The following is an 18,928-nucleotide window of genomic DNA, read 5'->3' on the forward strand; positions in this document are numbered from 1 at the left end:
CATGACGTAAAATAATATGCATTAAAACAGAAAACAATTGCAACACAATCCCCCCTCCCTCCCATCAACAACAAAGGAGAAAATGAAATGAAGAAAAAGAAATGGTGCACTCCTGGCATAGCACTACTACATATGCATTCTGGTTTTGGGGGGAAAGGCACAAGCAGGGCAATTCTCTAAGACAATAATTCCCCAGCTGGGTTCCACAAACTCTCTTCAGGGGTTCTATGTCAGTTGGAGTAGGAGCAATCCTCAGTCGGTCCTGCCCATGCTGGCTCCAATCTCAAAATGGCTGCTGAGACTGCCACAGGAGGTCCAGGCAGCCATTTTATCAGCAAAGGCAGCATGGTCAGAAGCGACTGGGGATTGCTACTGCCCTCTCTAGATCAACAACAATATGGTAGGCCCAGGGGGTGTGTGGAGGGCCTAAGTGTGGTTCCACGAGAGGGAGGGGCTCCTTGTGTTGGGGGGGGGGGGGGGGAGGGGGGGGAGGGAGTGGGGTTCCTCAGTATATGAAAAATATTTGAGGTGTTCTGCCATAGAAAGAAGTTTGAGATTCAGTGCCCTAAAGCTTCAATACCACAAATGAGCCTCCTTGTCATAACTGAATAATGTCATTGAGGCAGAGCTTCAGGTGCCTTGCAACAGTTGGGCCCACTCCTTAGTTCTAAGCCCTGGTCACAACTGGATTTATACTGGGCTTAGATGAATCACAAGCTGGTTTGATGTCCAAAAAATAGTTATATAGCATATAGGAGACCTCACCTCAAGATCTTACCAAATCAAATCAACCTCAACCATCTCCTCTCCCTGGTCACCAAATTGCGGTGTACCTCAAGGATCACCCCTATCACCGATTCTCTTCAATCTTATGATGATTCCCCTTGCCAAAGCCCTATTCAGACATGGTCTCAACCCTTTCATCTACGCCGATGATGTCACCATATTCATTCCCTTCAAATCTAATCTAACAGAAATCTCTGACAAAATATCCTTGGGCATGCACATCTTAACCTCTTGGGCCAACGCCTTTATGATGAAAATGAACAAAGAGAAAACACAATGCCTAATCCTCTCCTCTCAACACACCGCACTCCTCCCAACCAACCTTAACACCTCCGGCATCACAATCCCCATATCTGACAACCTGAAGATCCTCGGAGTAACACTAGATAAACATCTCTCGCTTGAAAATCACGCGAAATACACTACTAAAAAGATGTTCAACATGATGTGGACACTGAAACGCGTAAAACCATACCTTCCCCTGAAAACATTCCGGAACCTGGTGCAGTCCACGGTACTTACCCACGCTGACTACTGTAACAGCATCTTCTTAGGCTGCAAGACTCATATCCTGAAAAAACTTCAGACTGCCCAAAATACAGCAGCAAGACTCATTTTTGGCAAACCACGATTTGAACGTGCAACACCCCTTCGACAAAAACTTCACTGGCTCCCTATCCGAGAAAGAATCATCTTCAAGGTCCACACATTAATCCAGAAGATTATTCACGGGGAATCCCCGGACTATATGCTTAATCTGATTGACCTTCCCACCAGAAACATGTCCGAAACTTTGCGAACCTACCTCAATCTACATTACCCAAATTGCAAAGGACTCAGGTACAAAACCTATTATGGATCCAACTTCTTCTTCTTAGGCAGCCAACTCTGGAATGCCCTCCCCAGACCGATCAGATCAATCAGGAACTACATACCCTTCCAGAAATCACTAAAAACCCATTTGTTCAAGCAAGCCTACCCAAATGACCCAAACTAATCCCACGCACCCTTTTACCCAACACTTGTGCATCTCCACTTCCTATATCTTTTACTATTCTGATATACTTAACTCTCACTCTCTCTATCAATCTACAATATGAATGCTCGGCGATACCCATTACTATGTAAGCCGCATTGAACCTGCTTTGAGTGGGAAAGTGCGGGGTACAAATGTAATAAATAAATATAGGAGACCCTAATTTGATCCCAAATTTGGCTGTTATTTCTTGGGCCAGGGATGCTATAGAGGCAGTGGGCATGGCCCTGAGAAGTAAGACATATCAATCACTATGCAAATGGAAAACCTTGGCTGCCTCACGAGCATAGCCACAGTAGGATCCAGTTGCACCCATGATCCATGCATTTTAGTTAAAGGGGATTTTTGCTGTGATGGCTGGAATATATAAGTGGAAGAAGAGAAAATAAAAATGGTAAGGCCAATATTCAAAGTGATTTAAATGGCCAGAAATGGCTAACCAGTCATTTTCAGCGAAACTTAACCAGTTAGTGCCACTGAAAATGTCTGGTTAGTGCCTATCTCAAAATCAACTATTTAGAGGGGGGGGGGGGGGCATTCCAGGGGTGGAGTCAGCATTTGGCTGGTTAAGTGCCAATATTCAGCACTTAACCAGCCAAGGTAACCGCATAAATAGGACTGCATAAAAGTAAGTCATATCTTTACATAGTGCACCACAGCATAGGAGCCAACTTTTCAAAATTATTAGGGGTGCTAAGCCCAGTGGAAACAACCCCTCCATGGACACATACAAGGAATTTTCTCAATATTGGTGGTGCTCAAGCACCCACAGAGTCGGCTCCTATGCACCACAGCCGGTTATGTACTGAATATTACACATAACCAGATATGCTTCTGCCGGCTCCGCAAACCCAGAAGTTCAATGCCGAAGGCTAGATATGGCCCGGCTTTGAATTTCTGGGCATAACACCAGCAGTGGTCAGCAAAATGCTGCCTGCTGAATATCAACCCCGGTATTTGTTTAAAGCAAGTTCATGGTGCTGCAGTCACTTGTTCGGGAAGAAAGCCCAAAAGATCAGTAAAAAGTTGCCAGACATACCTCTATCCTACATGGATAGAATTTTTAAAATGCAAATATCATTTTGTGTTACATTAAACAAATATTTGACTTAAATGCCTGGCTCACTCTGCTTTCTTGCGTTTATGATATGAGCGTCTCCACGGACTCCTCCAGGTCTTCCTTTTCGCTAAGGATTGGTCCGGAAGGAAGGCTGCAAGGGAGGCTTCTATTTGATCTGGTTTCCCACACAGTGCATGCTCAGTTGTACAATAGTAGGAACACTCTCCGTAGAAACAGATGTTGTTTGCTGTATTAAAAGAAAGTAAATACATTGCTGTTAAAAGACATAAAAAAAATGAATAAAAGGATAGCACCGAGAAAAGTCCTTGCTGGAGGTGGCATGCACAGATAGCCTCGGGTGGCATTATAACTTTCCCAAAAGTGTAATGGGACATGCTATGGGCAGGGGTGGGCAAACTATGGTGCATGGGCCACATAGGGCTTCTAGAAGAGAGCATGGCACTTCTGCCTGGAAGTAAGATCCATGGAGCGGAAGAAAATATTGCCTCTGTGTATTTCCCAGAGCTCCAATGGAACTCTGAGGTGGAGTCTACCCACTCACTCAGATCATGTAGATCAGGCCTCTGATGTGGCCCTCAGGCACAAATGTTTGCCTACCACTGTGCTACCGGAAGCTGAAAACCGTCAGTACTCTGCAGCTGATACAGTAGTAAGGCACTTTTATGCAACCACCTCCTAAAATAATTCCCAATACACAAGGCATTTACAGGAAGTTAATTCCATGTCTGAAGTGAATTATTGCTATTCTGGGCTCCAAATTGTTTGGTTTGGGCTTTTAGGTTTTTTTTAACCTAAGATTTTTTTTTTCATGTTTCCCAAAAACAAGCAGTTGACACAAACATTCCAAATGATTAAGTCAGTGGAAGACAAGGGTTTAATACTATGTACTCCAAACAAATCATGTTACAGGAATATAACTAGAAATGCTGTGGAGTCAGAGAAAACAGAATATGCAGAAAGCAGAACTTGTTCTCCTAGAAGCAAATGTCACTGAATGATGGAAAATCAGTGTCTGGTACTATCAACTGTTTGTCTGACAATATCAGACTTTGAAAGAACGAATTCCACTTTTATTGCACAGCAACTGCACGTGTAAAAAAATGAAGGGCTCAATATTCAGATAGCAGTGGTCTGCATTTTATTGATCCCCATCAGTATTATCTCCGGAAATTCAATGCCAAGCCATGTCCACACTCTGGCATTGAATTTCTGGGTATAAGGAGGCAGTGAAAATAGCTGGTAAAGTGCAATATTCAGCACTTAACCAGCTATGGCGAACAACATAAAACTAGGACTGATTTTTATGTGGTCCTATTTATGTAGTTACCTTGGTCAGTTAAGTGCTGACTCCACCCTTGGAAGGCCCCTAAAATAGCCAGTTTCGGCTTGGGTGCTAACTGGATATTTTCAGCGGCCCTATCTGGTTAAGTGTCACTGATTATGCCAGTTTAACCCCTGGCCGTTTAAAACATTTTAAATATTGGGCCTCTAATTTTTAACCAGTAAATGTGCAGGACTGAGCTAAATAGAGGTAACCTACAAAGTCCTGGTTTCTGATAAGGATATCTGTTTATTTTTGTCCATTTGGGATTATCCCCTAATTTCTAGTTGTTTTATTGTTTGCTTCACATATTTTTATAAATAAAAAATTCTCTAATAAGGGTTAGATTTTTTTTAAACACATACTAATTGACTAAAAGTGCATGTTGCAAAGTGGAGGAATAAGCCAAGCTTAAATATCTGTCATGAAAAGGGCCTATTACGAATGGCTTTTCATCTGTTGCCATAGTAGGATGATAAAGTGCTGCAAAGAGTTATGCAATGCACTATAATTAGTACACTGGATTATTATAATATTCCATACAGGCCTTGACAAATTTTCACAGAATCTAGGAGCCAGCCCAAAAACATAGGAGTTGGGACTGAACCCTTTTTCCTCCACCCCCATATGCAACATTGTCCACAGTAAAAGTTTGAGAGGGAGGGGAAGTCCCTCTTGAGATCAGCAACAGTTTCTTTAGAAATTGATTTACTAAGGCTCTTTTCCCATTCTTTGTCTGTAGGCAATGAAAGTTTATTAAATCAGTCCCTTATGGTATCCACTGCACAACACTGCCTGAAACCAGCAGTACGCTTTCCAGAAGTATGGTGTCAGCTGAATGAGATCATCGGTAGGTGAATCAAAGAGGTAACTGCCTCTTTGTTTCACATTTCTACTTGGCATGGGTCCCCACCTCTTTCTCTCCTATACTCCCCCTCACATACGTCACCCAGTCCTTTTCTCTCTTGAATATCCCCCCAGCCTTCACCCAGTCTCATTCTCTGTCTCTCATTATCTTCCCAGCCTTCACCCAGGTTAGGACGTCTCATAGATCCTTTCTAAAGTATGCACAGAAAAGCATGTGTATGTAACTGGCTACATTTGGTGGGAGCAACCATTTTACATTTGTCAATGTCAAAAAAACATCAACCGAGGCAACTTATACGTCTAAGACACATATTTATCAGCTTGGGCTACCATTAATATGTGTTATTTTACAACTAATTCTTGCTATTTTAGCATAAGTCACATTTTATGCAATCAGACCTAGTTACTAATAACTGGGGTTAACAGTAAATAGCATATCATCTTACCAATAGCCCATGTTGATAATGTCTCCCCTTAATTAAAGATGGAAGAAATGTCTCTAGAAATGGAAATCACTGCTATATGTAATAGGGGGAGGAGGGGATGAAATTTGATATACCACCTTTCTGTGGTTACAATCAAAGCGGTTTACATATTTTATACAGGTACTGGGAGTATGATCAAAAGATGAAGCAATGATTCCAAGGAACATGCAAACTGATATTTTATTGATATCAGAGAATAAAAAAAAATATTTAAGTCAAACAACACTTGACTAGAAGGCATAAATAAATAAATAAATATCTGTTTCTAGAAGCAAGGCACAGATTTGGCATCAACATTGCTCACTGAAATAAGACTTGCTTTGATTTGTCCAGGAGAATCTCTTTTGATATATGAATCAATTTACCAGGGAATCTTGGAGACAGAGAAGCTCTGGTCATTCCTATCCCTAATTCAAATTTAATTTTCACTGACTCAACTGTGCCATTCGTCATAATAACCCTCAACAGGATCTGACTAAATTTTACTCACTGAAGTATTTTTTGCTTACCATCTCAGCACAACTGCAGACATATACATCATATATTCAAGACTAAGGGATATACTTCATTTTATTTTACCACAGAATTAAAGTACACAGTAAATTTTGATGAACTGTCAATAATTTAATATAAATGCCTTGTGTATGTAGATACTTGGGCAAATTTTCATTGCAGTGCTTTTATACAGTATTCATATAACGTTATAAGCAGTATCTGTATAAATGCTGCTGCTAAATACACGTATATAACATTATGGATGTAATTTATAAAGGACATTTGTACATATATGAAGTAAACACATGTAAAAGGCCTCATTAAATTATCTCATGTGTAAAAGCATGTGCAGTGCAACTAGACGCATAGCTGTGTATGAATTTAGAGCAGGTGTGTTCGGGGGAAGAGGTTAGGTGGACTATGGTAGTGTCATGATTTATATGCACATTTTATAAAATATGCACATACATTACGTTATAATATTTATACCTGCTCCCCAAAGGGGCCTACCATCATTTTTGTTGGTGGTCCTGTGGATATCGGGCAGTAGCAATCCCTAGTCGCTCCTGCCCTATATAGCACTGTCATCAAAATGGCACTCTTAATGGTAATCTCGCATTACCACCACTAGGGGATCATGTTGTTTCCTTTTACAAGTCACATTATGGTATTTACATAGTAATGAGCTGCTTTAAATGCATTTGCATGTTTTGCATTTCATTACTATATGTAACCTACAGCGATCTAAATATCACTGCAATAAACAAAAAAACAAAGTCAAGCTGTATTAAAGCCCTTTAAGTCATATTAAGGGGCAAACTGCATACCTTAAAGCCTTAAATACAGCATGAGAACTTTCCCCCTTAATATCTAAAATAACAATGGATCAAAACGGGCATATACATTTTCATGTTGCGGAACAGCAAGCATCTATGTAACTGAACATAAACATTTATCTTAGCCATTTTTGAAGCATAAGCATGTATTTTTCCCAAACCTGTCATACAGCCCAGTATCCCTTGCCAGTTCTACTTTCAGGGTGGACATATCAAACAACCAGGGGATTAAGAGAGTGACCGCCCTCCAATGGAGTGTTGTTCAACAGGAACATTTTTCTGAAACTTAGATCTCTAGGAGAGCAGATATAAATCCTTATGTACATCTGTTAGGGCACAAATGTTCATTCTCCTCATGAAATGGGGAATAAGCATTCAATTTTTAGGCCCACTCCACTCCAGTCTTGCCCAGACCCAACATTCCCCTTGAAAGCAGGTGTAAATATATGCTTATAAATCATGACACTATCTCTGAGCACATCTATTATACAAGGACATGCTAGCTTGCACCACATATATATTAAGAATGACCTAATTTTATAAGAGTTTTTTTATGCGTGAAAACAGTTTACAAAATTATTTTCATAATCTGGACATTATGGTTTTTCTCTAGTGCCATATTCTATCTTTCTACATTACCGTGTATGATTGAGAATGTAAGATAGCATTTTGTATAGGCATAAAAAATCCCAAATGTTGCAAGAGTTATTGAACAGTACGCTTTTGTTCTTGCATGCCTCTGTCAGCAGTTTTTCATATAACTGGCAAAAACAGAAAGGATTAATCATTTGGATTGTATCATGAAGGTAACTAAGGCACCATCTCCTGGATTTCAAAGACTGAAACCCAGAGGAATCTCTCCCACATACACCTGCTTTATTTCAACCCATCTATTTTCTTGGGAGCCCTCCTTGCATTCATACACGGACCTCATGGAGGCTGCTTGGGGAGACTGAAATAAATTTGGGACAGCCAGTCCCTCCCCCAATTCCCTACCTTTATACAACATAATCCTGATTAATTTGTGGGGGGCTTAATTTTCCATGTAAATCAAAAGATTTTCTGTTGTATCACACAAAATCATTCCACTCAGATTGGGAACATTAACATTTCAAACATATATAGCAGTCTACGTGGAGGGGCATAATCGAACGCGAACGCCCATCTCCATGGGCATCTATCTCCAAGAACGGGTACGTGAAGGGGCTGGACACACCGTATTTTCGAAAAAAATGGGCGTCCATCTTTTTTCCGATAATACGGTTTGTGCCAGCCAAATGCATTGGATTTGTGCGGATTTGAGCTGGGCGGTATCGTTTTTCAGCGATAATGGAAACCGAAGGCGCCCAGCTCAAAAACGAACAAATCCAAGGCATTGGGTTGTGGGAGGGGCCAGGATTCATAGTGCACTGGTCCCCCTCATATGCCAGGACACCAACCGGGCACCCTAGGGGGCACTTGTAACAATTAAAAACAAAACGTTAACTACCTTTGAAGTCCATAGCTCCCTTCCCTTGGGTGCTGAGCCCCCCAAATCCCCCCCCCCCACAACTCTACACCATTACCATAGCACTTATGGCTGAAGGGGGGCACCTAGATGTGGGTACAGTGGGTTTCGGGGGCGGTTTGGAGCGCTCCCATTTACCACCACAAGTGTGACAGGTAGAGGGGGGATGGGCCTGGGTCCACCTGCCTGAAGTCCACTGCACCCACTAACAACTGCTCCAGGGACCTGCATACTGCTGTGATGGAGCTGGGTATGACATTTGAGGCTGGCATACAGGCTGGAAAAAAAGTTTTTAAAGTTCTTTTTTTTGGGTGGGAGGGTGTTAGTGACCACTGGGGGAGTCAGGGGTGGTCATCCCCGATTCCCTCCGGTGGTCATCTGGTTATTTAGGGCACTTTTTTGGGACTTGTTTGTGAAAAAAAAGGGTCCAAAATAGTGACCCAAATTTGCGCTAAAAACGCCTTTCTTGTTTCGATTATCGCCCGAGGACGCCCATCTCTCCTCGGCCGATAAACACGCCCCAGTCCCGCCTTCACCACGCCGTTTCCGCGACCCTGAAAAGAGCCATCTGATAGGCAACAAAAAGAAGTTTGTTCCACTTGTGCCATTTTTGGTTGAATTTGATAAGTTCTTTCTTCTTTAAAGGAAAGTATGTAACCTTCTCAAGGGGTGTAGCCATTATGTGTACATTGGAAACCTAGTATTTTAAAACACCTATTCTGACAAACGAGACTTAGGACCTACTAGGAACTCTGTGTTATACCCTGATATTTTTATAAACATCCACGGCTGATCAGACCATAGAACCTACCAGGGATGATTGCTATTTTAATACACCAAGGGGCTCATTTTCAAAGCACTTAGACTTACAAAGTTCCATAGATTACTATCCAGCTTATTTTCGAAAGAGAAAGACGCCCATATTTTGACCCAAATCGGGAGATGGGCGTCCTTCTCCCATGGGCGCTCAAATCGGTATAATCAAATGCCCATTTTGGGCGTCTTCACCTGCCACTTAGATATATTAGACATACAGATGGTGCTGTCCTTGGAATGCCCTAAATCCTGTCCCATTTATATATCCAAGTTACACATTCAACCACTATAATTATTTTTAAAACACAGTAACACTGCTTAGAATTGTTCTTAGATCTCTATACAAGCACTGCACTTTTGAGAACTCCCTATAGATTTTCAATCATATTCATGTCTGGGATTGTGAAAGCCATCGCAAAACCTTCACCTTTAGTTCCTGTAAATACTTCATGGTTGATTTTGAAGTAAGTTTTGGACTACTGTCTTGCTGAAATAGCCAACAGCAGCTTTCATGTCTTCAATGACTAAGGGATATTAGTTTTTAGGATACACTGATACTTATCTGAATCCTTTTTTAAATTCCACCTGCTACATTTTTGCAGTGCCACTGGCAGATAAGTTGTCTGAAACCTGTGCTTAATGGATGGAAATATGTTTTGTCCTTCAACATTTGACAATGTGTTTGGTTCTTCATATGCTTCACTCATCAACAAATTTATTTTTCATGGTTGTTGCTGAACAGTTGTTCATTTCATCAGTCCAAATAACTGTGTTCTAAAAAGTTTCAGGCTTTAATGATGAGATCATAGAAAAGGTTTCCTTCTGAAAACTCTCCCATGCAGATCATTATTGTGTAAATAATGCTGTACTTTGGACCTCTGGATAACTACCCCTGTGTCTGCTAAACTTATCAGCAGGTCATTTGCAGTGATCTGTGCATTCAGATTTGCAGATTTAAGTAGTTTTAGGCAATTCTATGGATGGTTTCTAATAATCTATATCTAGCCTTGATTTCAACAATTCCATGTAACTTCCATTTCTTAATTATTTTATTTAGATTTAGCTCATACCTTTTTTTAGTAGTAGCTGAAGATGTAACATTCAGGCACACTACGTATGTCCCTGTATCTGGAGAGCTTACTGTACAATCTAATTTTTTAAATGAGGCAATGGAGGGTTAAGGGGCCCTTTTACAAAGGCACACTGAAAAATGGCCTGCGGTAGTGTAGATGCATGTTTTGGGCACATGCAGAATCATTTTTCAGCGTACCTGTAAAAAATGCCTTTTAAAAATTTTTGCCGAAAATGAACGTGCAACAAAATGAAAACTGCCGCGCATCCATTTTGGGTCCGACACCTTACTGCCACCCATTGACCTAGCGGTAAAGTCTCACACAGTAACCGGGCGGTAATGACCTACATGCATTGAATGCCACTTAGCGCGCATCCAATACTCGCATCTAAAAAGAAAAATTATTTTTCAGACGTACGTATTGGATGCGTGCCAAAAATGAAATTATCGCAAAAGCCACATGGTAACCAGGCGGTAACTCCATTTTGGCGCACACTGGGTGTGCATAGAGACGCTTAAGCAGCTTAGTAAAAGGGCCCCTAAGTGACTTGCTCAAAATCATAAGAAGCAGCAGCGGAATTTGAACCTGGCTTCTTTGGTTGTCAGTCCAGTGCTTGAACCACTAGATTACTCCTCTAATCTAATAGTTTCTGACAGTTGAAATTACTAGCTGAAAGTGTTTAGGGATTTCTATATAACCTTTCCCTGTTTTGTAAGAGTGCATATCTTCATTTTCAAATGCTCAGACTGCTGCCTAGAGGAGCCCAAATTTGTTGAAAGTATACTGAACAATCACAAGCGGAGACAGTAGAAGAGTCAGAATTGTCCAATAGTGGAACCCTATCTACCACTGTGCAGTCAATTAGTCAAGTTTAGGTTATCAACAGTAATAAAACTGAAGCACAACTTCATGAAAAAATGCTTTGTGATAGAAAACTATACTGATTGAAACCACTACATTGTCATAAGAGATCGGTAACTAAGGAACTACCAAAATTCCAATCATAGTAAAATAGTAGATGACGGCAGAAAAAGACCTGCACGGTCCATCCAGTCTGCCCAAGAAGATAAATTCATATGTGCTACTTTTTAAATTTGTACTGTCCTTTTCAGTGCACAGACCGTATAAGTCTGGCCAGCCCTATCCCCGCCTCCCAACCACCAACCCCGCCTCCCAACCACCAACTCTGTCACAGACCGTATAAGTCTGCCCAGCACTATCCATGCCACCCACCACCGGCTCTGGCACAGACCGTATAAGTCTGCCCAGCACTATCCCTGCCTCCCAACCACCAACCCCGCCTCCCAACCACCAGCTCTGGCACAGACCGTAAAAGTCTGCCCAGCACTATCCCTGCCACCCACCACTGGCTCTGGCACAGACCGTATAAGTCTGCCCAGCACTATCCCCGCCGCCCAACCACCAGCCCTGGCACAGACCGTATAAGTCTGCCCACACTAGCCCCGCCTCCCAACCACCAGCTCTGCCACCCATTCTAGGCTAAGCTCCTGAGGATCCCTTTCTTCTGCACAGGATTCCTTTATGTTTATCCCACGCATGTTTGAATTCCGTTACCGTTTTCATCTCCACCACCTCCCGCGGGAGGGCATTCCAAGCATCCACCACCCTCTCCGTGAAAAAATACTGCCTGACATTCTTCTTGAGTCTGCCCCCCTTCAATCTCATTTCATGCCCTCTCGTTCTACCGCCTTCCCATCTCCGGAAAAGGTTCGTTTGCGGATTAATACCTTTCAAATATTTGAACGTCTGTATCATATCACCCCTGTTCCTCCTTTCCTCCAGGGTATACATGTTCAGGTCCGCAAGTCTCTCCTCATACATCTTGTAACGCAAATCCCATACCATCCTCGTAGCTTTTCTTTGCACCACTTCAATTCTTTTTACATCCTTAGCAAGATACGGCCTCCAAAACTGAACACAATACTCCAGGTGGGGCCTCACCAACGACTTGTACAGGGGCATCAACACCTCTTTTCTTCTGCTGGTCACACCTCTCTCTATACAGCCTAGTAACCTTCTAGCTACGGCCACCGCCTTGTCACACTGTTTCATCGCCTTCAGATCCTCAGATACTATCACCCCAAGATCCCTCTCCCCATCCGTACCTAGCAGACTCTCACCGCCTAACACATACGCCTCTCTTGGATTTCTACTCCCTAAGTGCATCACTTTGCATTTCTTCGCATTGAATTTTAATTGCCAAACCTTAGACCATTCTTCTAGCTTTTTCAGATCCTTTTTCATGTTTTCCACTCCCTCCGGGGTGTCCATTGTGTTACAAATCTTAGTATCATCCGCAAATAGGCAAACTTTACCTTCTAACCCTTCGGCAATGTCACTCACAAATATATTGAACAGAATCGGCCCCAGCACCGATCCCTGAGGCACTCCACTACTCACCTTTCCCTCCTCCGAGCGAACTCCATTTACCACCACCTTCTGGCGCCTGTCCGTCAACCAGTTCCTAATCCAGTTCACCACTTTGGGTCCTATCTTCAGCCCATCCAGTTTATTTAAGAGCCTCCTGTGGGGAACCGTGTCAAAAGCCTTGCTGAAATCTAAGTAGATTACGTCTATAGCACGTCCACGGTTCAATTCTCCGGTCACCCAATCAAAGAATTCAATGAGATTCGTTTGGCACGATTTCCCTTTGGTAAAACCATGTTGTCTCAGATCTTGCAACTCATTTTCTTCCAGGAAATTCACTATCCTTTCCTTCAGCATCGCTTCCATTACTTTTCCAATAATCGAAGTGCGGCTTACCGGCCTGTAGTTTCCAGCTTCTTCCCTATCACCACTTTTGTGAAGAGGGACCACCTCCGCCGTTCTCCAATCCCTCGGAACCTCTCCCAATTCTAAGGATTTATTAAACAAATCTTTAAGAGGACCCGCCAGAACCTCTCTGAGCTCCCTCAATATCCTGGGGTGGATCCCATCCGGTCCCATGGCTTTGTCCACCTTTAGTTTTTCTAGTTGTTGATACACACTCTCTTCCGTGAACGGTGCTATATCCACTCCATTCTCAAATGAACTTTTGCCAGTCCATCGTGGTCCTTCTCCTGGATTTTCCTCAGTAAAAACAGAACAAAAGTATCTATTTAGCAAATGATGATTATCTACATAGCGGTTTGCAGTATCTTTTAGTCTCACAATTCCCTTTTTAGTCATTCTCCTTTCACTAATATACCTGAAGAAATTTTTGTCACCCCTCCTTACCTTTCTAGCCATTTGTTCTTCCGCTTTCACCAGACGTACCTCTCTCTTGGCTTCTTTCAGTTTCCTCCGGTATTCCTCCCCGTGTTCCTCATCTTTTGTATTTCTGGAATGCGAACTCTTTAGCCTTTATTTTCTCAGCCACTTGCTTGGAGAACCATAGCGGTTTCCTTTTTCTCTTGCTGTTATTTACTTTCCTTACATAAAGGTTTGTGGCCCTATTTATAGCTTCTTTCAGCCTGGACCACTGTCCTTCCACTTCTCGTACGTTCTCCCAGCCCATCAGCTCCCTCCTTAGGTATCCCCCCATTTTACTAAAGTCAGCATGCTTGAAACCCAGGACTTTGAGTTTTGAGTGGCAACCCTCCTCTTCAGCCGTCATATCAAACCAAACCAATCATCTCACTAAAGACCGATGTAACTAATGCCTAGATATGGTGCATTGAAGTTCTCTCCCATGCACTTCCTAGGGGCAGATTGTCAGCTTTGAGTAATTACCATTATCCTCCCATGATTTATTCAACTATAAAAAGTAGAGAAGTCCATTCTAGGTCCTTACTCTACCCATTTAGTAATTCAAGTGGGAGACAAATACCAAGACATATATGACCATCTATTATTAAATTTCTTTATTAAATTTTAAAGTTTACAAGATAGACACTTATAAATCGGTAACCCAGCAGTATAATTACAGAGATTGCATTATTCCTGATATACAAAAGAAAATATTCCCAACTTCACTTGATTTGCATTCTCAAGAAATATTTTAAAACAATAAGAAAATATAATTTGCTTTCTTAGACCACAATCGTAAGTGGGGGAAGGAGAAAACTATTTAAGGAGAAATAAGGCATTGTTACAAATGTAAATGGCCTGGCTCAAAAAGCCCCTATTTATTATACTATTACTTAATACACCACAAACTCTATCTGGTCAATTTCTTGCTATCTATAAATGCTTTAAGCTGGTCTGGCTCAAAAAAGATGTATTTATTTCCCAGATATTTAATACAGCATTTGCATGGATAAGATAACATAAATGTAGCGCCCATTGTTTTAATCTCCTCTCTATAAACTAGAAAAGCTTTCCTACGATCTTGTGTAGACCTTATCACATCTGGAAAAATCCAGATTTTTTGTCCGCAAAAAGTTCTATTTGAATTCTTAAAATAGAGTCTAAGTAGCGCCTTCGCATCTTGCTCGAAGACGAATGATACCAAAAGCGTCCTTCGGGTAGGCACTTCTGATAAAGACTCTTCCAGGAAAGCTGATATGTCTTGCAAATTCAATTCAGGAGGCTGATTATTTACTGTTGGATTCACCTTGGGTTGTTTGGATTCAGGCAAATAATAAATGTTATTAATCGGTGGAATGGCCATATATGACCATCTAATAAGCCCCTGTTCCTTAAGCAATTGAGACTAACAAGTGTGTGAGTATCCTATCTACTGTTTGAATGTTCTGTGTATATATTAAAATGTTTCATTTCTATTGTGTTGACACTGTATCACATCTATGTTCTTTAACTGTTCTTCCATGCTGCTTATTATGGTATCATTCACATTCTGTTGACATTTATCATATTTCTGTTGTATGACCATTCTACAGTGCTGTTAAATGTGTATATTTCTGATACTGTATCGTGTTATTCCTATTATTAGGATTTAATCTGCCTGTCTCCAAGTTTAACTCATTGACTATATTTATGCTTATAATTGGCTGTTTTACTATTGTCATGCTGTTAACAAAACTGTAAGTTTTATATCAAGCTGCATCTGCTGTACACTGCCTCGGGTGAATCTATTCATAAATTTGGTTAATAAATCCCAATAAATAAATAAATGAAAAACTAGGAATAGTAAAACTATGCTTATGAAGTATGCACAACTGATTGGACATGCTGGAGTGATCTACAGGATATCTGGGGCAATAATTTCTTTCAAGTGGAATGTCCATTAAACGTATCTGCTTGAAGTTAACCAGGCACCTGGCTTTTTTGTTGTTCTAACCTTATGCAATTACTTAGCCAGTTAGTGGGCTGGAAACTGCTGTTAACCGGCTAAGTTTGCACTCATAGTAGATGACGGCAGAAAAAGACCTGCATGGTCCATCCAATCTGCCCAACAAGATAAATTCATATGTGTATACCTTACCTTGATTTGTACCTGTCTTTTTCAGGGCACAGACCGTATAAGTCTGCCCAGTAGGATTCCCCGCCTCCCAACCACCAGTCCCGCCTCCCATCACCGGCTCTGGCACAGACCGTATGCCCTCCACTATCCTCGCCTCCCAACCACCAACCCCTCTTCCCCCCACCTGCTCCGCCACCCAATTTCGGCTAAGCTTCTGAGGATCCATTCCTTCTGCACAGGATTCCTTTATGTATATCCCATGCATGTTTGAATTCCGTTACCGTTTTCATCTCCACCACCTCCCGCGGGAGGGCATTCCAAGCATCCACCACCCTCTCTGTGAAAAAATACTTCCTGACATCTTTCCTGAGTCTGTCCCCCTTCAATCTCATTTCATGTCCTCTCGTTCTACCGCCTACCCATCTCTGGAAAAGATTTGTTTGCGGATTAATACCTTTCAAATATTTGAACGTCTGTATTATATCACCCCTGTTCCTCCTTTCCTCCAGGGTATACATGTTCAGGTCAGCAAGTCTCTCTTCATACGTCTTGGAACGCAAATGCCATACCATTCTCGTAGCTTTTCTTTGCACCGCTTCTATTTTTTTAACATCCTTCGCAAGGTACGGCCTCCAAAACTGAACACAATACTCCAGGTGGGGCCTCACCAACGACTTGTACAGGGGCATCAACACTTCCTTTCTTCTGCTGATCACACCTCTCTCTATACAGCCTAGCAACCTTCTCGCTATGGCCACCGCTTTATCACACTGTTTCGTCGCCTTCAGATCCTCGGATACTATCACTCCAAGATCCCTCTTCCCCCTCAGTACCTATCAGACTCTCACCGCCTAACACATAAGTCTCTTGTGGGTTTCTACTCCCTAAGTGCATCACTTTGCATTGAATTTTAATTGCCAAACCTTAGACCATTCTTCTAGCTTCCTCAGATCCTTTTTCATGCTTTCCACTCCCTCCTGGGTGTCCACTCTGTAGCAAATCTTAGTATCATCCGCAAATAGGCAAACGTTACCTTCTAACCCTTTGGCAATGTCACTCTACCTATTCGTTGTCCCTGGCCTGCCCCTGACCTCGCCAGATAGCCGTGGGCAAGCCATTTAAATGTCCAGGAGCTTCTCCTGGACATTTAAATGGGTTTGAATATTGGATCCTATCTATTTTATAAAAAAAATAGACTACTTCTACTAATAATAATTTCTATAGTGCTACTAGATGTATGCAGCGCTGTACACTTTAAATACAGGTACTTTCTCTGTCTCCAGTAGACTCACAATCTAAGGTGTTTTTGTATCTGGGGCAACCAAGGGTTAAGTGACTTGCCCAGGATCACAAAGAGCTGCAGTGGGAATCGAAACCCAGATCCCCAGGATATCAGTTCACTGCACTAACCATTAGGTGGTATCTGGCGAGTTCCCACCTGGACAATTCCCACCCTCCCTCTGGATAATTGCCATCTAGGTCCATTACCCCCTGGATAATTCCCCCCTCCCAGGGGGTAATTGGTGAGTGGGAATTGTCCAGGTGGAAACTGACCTAGAACTCCATGAGACTACTCCTCCACATCTATGTGCTTAATAGATACCGAGAACCAGCCCCAGTAGAACACACACATTTATACTTGCTCTAAAGAACATGTAAATTTATGAATGTATTCTATGAATAGGTGTATATATTTTTAGAAATTCCTCTGCCCAAACTATGCCCCCAGGAATACCAAAGCATGATCTTGTTGGCACACAAACTTATACATGCATATTTGGACATGCAATTTTATAAGATGCATTCTATAAGTAAAAATGCTTTACCCATGAAATTATTTATGAAATTAACCCTTAAATGAGCTAATGCAGCAAATGATGTTAACAGAACAAGGGACACAAATTTTGCAATGCTACCTGGTGATATGAAGAAGGTCCTCCACAGCTTCTTGTCACGTGTAACATCCCTTATTTCTTTTGTCATGTTGACCAATCGACCTGCAATAGGTGGAACACGACGGAAATCCAGGATTCTATAAGTGGAAGGAAAGGAATCTTGAAACTTAAAATATGAAATAAACTATAATGGTAATGAACTTTTGTCTATCTTTAGAAAATCTGTTGGCTGTGAAGTTGGTAAATAAAAATAGGTAACCCCCTTAATTCTATAAAAGTCAAAAATTTTGGCCACACATGCGACTTAATTGAATGACGAGCCAATTAGTGCCAATAATTGGCTAACAAGAAATTATTGGCATTAATTGAAATCAATGTAGACAAATTTATGTGCAAGATCTTTAATTTTATGCAGATCCTGGAAAAAGGGGCGTGGAAATGGGAAGGTCATGGGCGTTTTGGGGCAAAACAGGCATTATGCATGCAATTACAGAATAAGGGGGTCCCGTAGGTAAATTTAGGTGGGGGCATCTGCAACACATTTTCATTGGTGCCAATGGACGAGCCTAAATTTACACACAACTCCTGTGCTTAAGCTGAGTGGGGATATGATTGAGGTCTTGAGTGGTGTAGAGTTGTTAAAAGTGAATCGATTTTTTAACTTTTCAAAAAGTACAAAGACCAGGGAACTCTCAATGAAATTACATGGAAATACTCTTATAAACAAATAGGAGGAAATATTTTTTCACTCAAAGAATAGTTAAGCTTTGGAACTCGTTGCCAGAGGATGTGGTAACAGTGGTCAGAGTATCTGGGTTTAAAAAAGGTTTGGATAAGTTCCTGGAGGAAAAGCTCATAGTCTGTTATTCAGATGGACATGGGGGAAGCCACTTCTTGCCCCAGATTGGTAGCATGGAAGTACTTGTGACCTGGAATGGCCACTGTTGGAAGCAGGATATTGAGCTAGATGGACCATTGGTTTGACCCACTATTGCTATTCTTATGATCTTATAAACTGCACCTAACTTTAGGTACAGCTTATAGGACAGCCCTTAAGCATTTTTTCCACGCCGATTTTTTAGGCACAATTTATAGAATTCACCCCAAAATGTATATCCTGCAAAGTCCAAAAATGAATTTACAGTTATAAAACAGTAGGAATTTTCTAAAATATTAATTGCTTCATGACAATTGTTTTTACAGTGGATAGTGTCGACTATTTACTAATTATTCAAATAAAGGAGTCAAAAATATCTGTGCCATGTATAAGCAAGGATCTTTTTAACAGATACATCTAAGCAGTAGCCATGATAACTACCATTATACCAACAGCTGACACTGCCCCAGTGCAATGATCCAGAGCAT

General features: G+C 41.5%; 1 protein-coding gene across 1 annotated transcript in view; it reads right to left on the reverse strand.

The window, feature by feature from the left end:
- Positions 1 to 18,928, reverse strand: part of FAM20C (FAM20C golgi associated secretory pathway kinase) — a 155,426-nt gene that overhangs the window by 22,949 nt on the left and 113,549 nt on the right. The window contains exons 5-6 of the mRNA XM_030211342.1: positions 17,585 to 17,700; positions 2,949 to 3,129 (exon numbers count right to left, since the gene is read on the reverse strand). Coding sequence (XP_030067202.1) covers positions 2,949 to 3,129; positions 17,585 to 17,700 — 297 coding nt within the window. The remainder of the gene's footprint in view (positions 1 to 2,948; positions 3,130 to 17,584; positions 17,701 to 18,928) is intronic.

The sequence above is a fragment of the Microcaecilia unicolor genome, chromosome 8 (assembly GCF_901765095.1).
Source record: "Microcaecilia unicolor chromosome 8, aMicUni1.1, whole genome shotgun sequence".
NCBI lineage: Eukaryota > Metazoa > Chordata > Amphibia > Gymnophiona > Siphonopidae > Microcaecilia > Microcaecilia unicolor.